The following is a 6,290-nucleotide window of genomic DNA, read 5'->3' as shown; positions in this document are numbered from 1 at the left end:
ATGCGTCAGCTCAGGTCTTAGGACATAGAACGTATGTTGTACTAGACTCACAGATGACATATCACTGCGTCTCATAGTTGGATCTGTCTGACTTGGACCTTATCTCGACTCGGATCTGACTACGTTGAATCTGACCAGACCTTTCCAAGTCCACATTATCCGGTTAGCATCCAATGCTCCATGGCTAGTGAGACCGAGCCATCGATCGTGTCATATGCTAGTCTAGTCGGCTGCGTGTCAACACAACCCTTTCGACTTGGGATATTTTAGGACAGTCATCATACAATGCATAGTCCCACAAACAAGTCACGTACTTGTTGATACACATCATTGATAATGTCCAAGGACTATCTTTATTCATAAACACATAGGAAATATCATCATACATGATTGCCTCTAGGGCATATCTCCAACACCATGATCATTACCAATAAAGAACAGAGAGGGGTAAGCCTCTTTAAGTGGTATATCACCCACCCACCAATCTTCACAAAACCTGGTACTTTTCCCATCTCCCATTTTTTTCTTAACATGTGGGTAGAAGTATTTTTTAACTTTCAAGATGTTAGACCAAAACTAGGAGTCCCCATTTTTATGTTCAATCCCAGATAGACATTTGTCCCTAACATATTTCTTCTTAATAATCCCCTGCCAGAATCCCTCATCATTCTCTAATTTCCACAACCATTTAGCTAATAAAGCAATGTTAAACATTTCAATGTTTGTAATCCCCATACCACCTTGCTGTTTTGGAAGACAACATGTTTTCCAGTTCACCAAATGGTATTTTCTCTTATCTTATTCCGATTGCCATACCATCCTGGCTGTTTAAAAGTCCATTTTTTTCTAACCCCAGCTGGTAGAAGATAAAAAAGACATCATGTATATAGGAATATTGGATAAACAGGACTGTACCAAAGTAACTCTACCTGCTATATTCAGCAATCTACCCTGCCAGCAGGCACATCTTTTCTCAATTTTCTCAGTTACATTTTTCCACATATTGTTTCTGATTATTTTATTGGACACATGTAAGCCAAGATATTTCAGGGGGTTTCCCCCAGGGTGCAAGTGAAAATTTCCTGATACAAATATTTTTTCCCTCTAGCCTCCCCAAACAAGAATATTTCACTTTTATGAAAATTTATTGTCAGGCCAGACATCTGTTCAAAAGCAGTTAAAATAAATTTAAGATTTCTAGCAGAATTTTCATCATCTTGAATCAAGAAAATGGTGTCATCTACATATTGCAGCATGTTAACCCCATTTTCATGGTAATCAGTAAGGACCTCTTTCACAAACCCTTCATTTCTAGTTTTATCTAATATAATGGCAAAAGCATCAACTGCTAGGTCAAAGAGCAGGGGAGATAATGAATCACCTTGTCTAAGCCCCTTGAAGGTATTGAAGTAAGGACATATGTCCTCATTCACCTTGACTCCTACATGACCCCCCCCTCATAGTGTGCATCACACAGTCACACCATTTATCTGGGAATTTTTTAAGTTTGGGCATCTTATGAACAAAAGGCCATTTAATTTTATCATATGCCTTTTCAAAATCAACTTTGAGCAGCATATCACTTTGTTTTTGGGTGTGAATAGAATTTAGAGCCTCGTGTAGGATCACAACACCCTCCATAATGTATCTACCTTTCACAAAGGCAGTTTGAATTGGAGAAATAATTGGGTTGACTACCTTACTTAGTCTGTTCATCAACACCTTAGTGATAATCTTGAAACTGACATTCAAAAGATATATTGATCTAAATTTTTGAATTTGCCTAGCATCTTTGACCTTTAGAACTAGGGTGATAATCCCATAGTTCAGCCTGGCCAAATCAACTTTTCCACTATGAAAATCATCTAAGATAGCTTTTAGATCTGTCTTAACCATCTCCTAAAAATGCTGGTAAAAGTCCACAGCAAATTCATCAGGACCTGGGCTTTCGTTTTTCTCCATGTTGAAGACCACTTCTCTGACTTCTTCCATGCTAAAAGGTTTAATCAGTTCAGTTTCTTCCCGTGGGGAAATTCCCTTAGGGTTTTGAATGTCCAAATTAATGTTGGAATTATCAGCTTGACCAAATAGCTTTTTGTAGTAATTAGTTACATGTTCCATGAGTTTGACATCTCCCTCTATGGGCTCACCCTCATGCTCTAGAGTAGTGATCCTATTTTTTCTTCTTCTCCCATTAACCTTGGCATGGTAGTATCTAGGATTAGTATCTCCCTCCTTAATCTCTCTATCTTTATATCTCTGCAACCATTTGACTTCCTCCATTTTAAGAATGTCTTTCAGTTCTTTTTCTCAAAGCTTTTCTGCATCTCTCTATCTTGGGCACTAAGACCATTAGTCTCAGCATTCTTATCCTTGCTCTCCACTCTGCACCGGTTATTTAGCGGTAAGGAGGTTTGAGCGAGGTCGCAATGAGTGGTTTTTGTTTGTTCCTGTTGATCGTCTACTAAACTTGTACTACTTAATAGACTTGATTGTAGCTCTATGTTGTTTGTCTTGTTTCATCGTGGTGGTGACAATTCCCTGTGATGGGGTGCGCCTGCTGGGGTAGTCGTCGTTATGCATGTTTCGATTTTATAGTCTGCTCCAGTAGTAGTTTGGTCTGTGGTCTGGGTCCTTTAAAAACTGACGCTTATACCTCGCTTTTTTTGAAACGGGCTTATACCTCGCTTTTGGTTTTCCTTAATGAAAATAAGCCGAAGAGGGAAGCCCCACTTTGATTAGAGAAAAAAAGATTATCAGATGGCTAGCAACAGAATTGTGTTAATCGAGAGTGAGAGTCGCCATCATTTTTCCTAACCCTTTGATTTTAATTTTTATTAGCTTAATAATATGATTAATTGCCATGGTTCTGTAGCTCAGTTGGTTAGAGTTTCCGTCTGATATACGGAAGGTCATGGGTTCAAGTCCCATCGGGACCAATACTTTTTGTTCTAATTTTAATTGTGATTTCTATATATTTTTATAGTATACTCAATCCCCCTCCCCTCCGAGGCCATCATGTTTTTCATTGTATACCCGCTGAAAATAACCTTGTAATTTTTCATGAAAACAAGCTTGTAATTTCATGTTACTAGTACTCCTACTTCACAGAGTATTAATCCAGCCAGCCATTCTGCCAGTCCTTCGTGTTGACCGCAATAAAATCACCTGACCTACAGTGACAGCTCGTAGCCGTTGCCACTCCACACTCCACCGCATCCCCCCAGATCCGAACGTTACAATCCAAAAAGCGCTCAACCCGACGTAGCCGCCACACTGCTCGTGCTCCACACCACTCGCAGCTCACTCGCCAGTCGCTACCCACCAAAGAACCCAGGCAAAAAAGGGCCGCGTCGGCCTCGCACGAGCCCTGCCCGCCCACCCACCACGGCGTCGGCGATGGCTGCCGGACCCCGGGACGGCCTCGACGAGGAGTCGCTGCAGGAGCTGCGTAGCCGGGCGACGCGGCTGCTGCTCAAGGAGGACTGGGAGGGGTACGCCGCCGTCTGCTCCCGCATCGTGCACGGCGCCGCCGCGACGGACCGCCGGGTGCTCTGCTCCGCGCTCGCCCACCGCGCCGACGCCCGCGCGCGCCTCGGCGACCGCCCCGGCGCGCTCGCCGACTGCGACGCCGCGCTCGCCGCCGACCCGACCCACCCGGCCGCGCTGCTCGCCAAGGGCGCGCTCCTCCGCGGCCTCGGCCGCTACGCGCACGCCGCCGACTGCTTCCGCGCCGCGCTCCCTGCGGGCGCCTCCGGCGCCGACGAGGTGCGGGAGATGCTCGAGCAGTGCAGGCGCCTCGAGGCGCAGGCCAGGAGCGGGGCGGTGGACCTGTCGGAGTGGGTCCTCGCGGGGTTCTCCGGGAAGTGCCCGGACCTCGCGGAGTACGTCGGCCCGGTGGAGGTGCGCCGGTCCGCGCACGGCGGCCGAGGGGTCTTTGCGGTGAAGGGCGTTGAGGCGGGGGCAACGCTGATGATCTCCAAGGCGGGGGCGACGGGGAGGGGGGTGATCCCGGATGCGGCAGACAGCGACGAGAAGATGGTGGTCTGGAAAGACTTCGTAGACAAGGTGCTCGACGCCGCGGAAAAGTGCCCGAGGACGGCGTCGTTGATCTATGCTCTGTCCACCGGCGAGGAGCAGGAAGACGAGCTCGCCGTGCCGGACATGGCAGTTTTCAAGCCAGAATCAGAGGATCTCAGAGACGGCGTACCGGAGGCTGGCATTGGCACACGAGAGGCTCTCGATGTGGACAGGGTCATGAAGGTGCTCGACGTCAATTGCTTGACGGAAGACGCGCCGTCCGCCAATCTGCTCGGCAACAGTGGCATCGTCAACTGCGGCGTGGGGCTGTGGATCTTGCCGTCGTTCCTAAACCACTCCTGCCACCCCAACGCCCGGCGCACCCACGTCGGGGACCACGCCGTTGTTCACGCCTCGAGGGACATCAAGGCCGGGGAGGAGGTCACGTTCCCCTACTTCGACGTGCTCACGCCGGTGGGGAAGCGCCGGGAGGCAGCAAGGGCGTGGGGGTTCGAGTGCCGGTGTGACCGGTGCCGGTTCGAAGCCGAGGACGCCGTTCTCAGGCAGGAGCTCGTGAGATCAGAAAACGAGTTGTTCAATGGAGGAGCAGACATGGGAGCACTGGTGGTGCGGCTTGAGGACAAGATGAGGAAGTCCATGGTGAAGGAGAGGCGAAAGGCATTCGTGCGTGCATCTTTCTGGAGCGCGTATTCTTCATTGTTCGACAATGGCAGGTTGATGAGGAAATGGGGGAGGATGGTTCCCGGAGAGGCCGTCGTCGCAGAGAGCGTCGCCGGCGCAGTCGGCGGGAGTGAGAGTGTGCTGAGGGCAATGCTGAGGGGCTCCAACGATGGCAATGGCTGCGGCAATCGACTGGAGGTTGAGGACAAGGTGGTGAGGATTGGGAGGGCTACCTATGGCAAGGTAGTGAAGAGGCAGGCAATGAGGGCTCTCTTCAGACTTACACTGGACGGTGACAACAGCAAAAGCCTCTAGGTTTTATTCTTGCCCTTATTCTTTATTCGTTGGTTCAGATAGGTTTGTTGCAGCAAATGTTCTTGTTTGCTCAGTGTTTTGTAATAAGAGGATGGCTGAGAGTCAAGATCATACATGAGAGCTCTATTTTTATGCTCTCTTGGTCTTGGTTTTGGGTAATTCTTTCAGTGTTGAACACGAATTCTCCGATTTTACCGATTTCATTTATCAAGTGATATCCTTTAAAGCAATATTGGATTAGGAATGAAACTGTGCCTTACACATACTTCAATTGTGCTCAACTTGAAAATCTTAGCAATGTTGGGCTATTCATTCAGTGTTTGGCATAGAGACATGTTTGTCATGAACTCCCATTGTATATACATGTCATTTATCAGTGATGATGTTCTTTAAAGTATATACTGGATTAGGACTTAGGAGTGAACTCTGCCCTACACATAATTCTCAGCTGATAGGAATCAATTCTTATCAACTTCAAGGTCGTAGGAATACAATGTTTGGTTATTCTTTCATTGTTTGCCATGGAGACATGAGTTATCTTCATCAGATCATTGTCAAATTTAAAGTGTTCTTCATTTATTTTACATCATCCACAACTCCTACGGTAGTACCAACAGAAAATGATCAGCTTGAAAGTTTTGAATGCAATGTTAGGGAGTACTATAAAGTAGAGCATATATGTGATAGAAGTGTTCTGATCTATGGAACATATTTATTTGGCAGCAGTAGATGCTTCCACATATTTCAAGGTTTTTAATATTTGTGATTTTTCCCTGTTACAAGTTTCTAATAAATATCCTCGCAAAAAAAAGTTTCTAATAAATAGAAGATGGCCACTTTCTCAAAATTTTCATTTGTCCCAAAGTGGTCGGATCCTTCCCTTGACCCTGCGCAAGCGGGAGCTACATGCACCGGGCTGCCCTTTAGCTTCTGCTAAAAATTTCTAGCAAGTATAGAAGGGCGGAACTTTCAACAAAGATATGAGAACATCAGAGCACTCCTTGACACCCCTTCATTCCAAATTTCTCAACTTGCTCTGCTTTGACTTCAAAAACTGTCTCACTGAAAGATGCACTTTGTATTGGTTAGTGCGGGTTCATTAAAGATCAGACGGACCATAACCATGGTTCCAACTGTGAAGATGAGACCATCACAATGCTAACTGTCATCAAATGCATCACCTACATTCCCTGCAAAATAAAAATAAAAATGCACGACCTACATGTGCAGTAAAACAGAAGGAAAATGCAGAATCCATGACCTAGCTCAGCATC

At 46.5% G+C, this 6,290-nt stretch overlaps 1 protein-coding gene and 1 non-coding gene across 2 annotated transcripts; both read left to right on the top strand.

Annotated features, from left to right (window-relative positions):
* The first annotated feature begins 2,865 nt into the window (after window positions 1-2,865).
* TRNAI-GAU (transfer RNA isoleucine (anticodon GAU)) lies at window positions 2,866-2,939 on the top strand. Its single transcript has one exon. It is a non-coding gene; the product is annotated as a tRNA-Ile (tRNA).
* Window positions 2,940-3,205: 266 nt separating this feature from the next.
* On the top strand, window positions 3,206-6,214 carry LOC123093297 (methyltransferase FGSG_00040-like). The gene has a single exon (XM_044515217.1). The coding sequence runs from the start codon at window positions 3,400-3,402 to the stop codon at window positions 5,014-5,016; it is 1,617 nt and encodes a 538-aa protein (XP_044371152.1). The 5' UTR covers window positions 3,206-3,399; the 3' UTR covers window positions 5,017-6,214.
* Window positions 6,215-6,290: the final 76 nt, after the last annotated feature.

Source organism: Triticum aestivum, chromosome 4B, assembly GCF_018294505.1.
Source record: "Triticum aestivum cultivar Chinese Spring chromosome 4B, IWGSC CS RefSeq v2.1, whole genome shotgun sequence".
Taxonomy (NCBI): Eukaryota; Viridiplantae; Streptophyta; class Magnoliopsida; order Poales; family Poaceae; genus Triticum; species Triticum aestivum.
Note: the sequence above shows the minus strand (reverse complement) of the source record. Positions and strands in the feature narration are given on the sequence as shown.

Excerpts from the sequence above, each read along its gene's own strand:
- LOC123093297 (XM_044515217.1), top strand. The coding sequence starts at position 3,400 with ATGGCTGCCGGACCCCGGGACGGCCTCGACGAGGAGTCGCTGCAGGAG.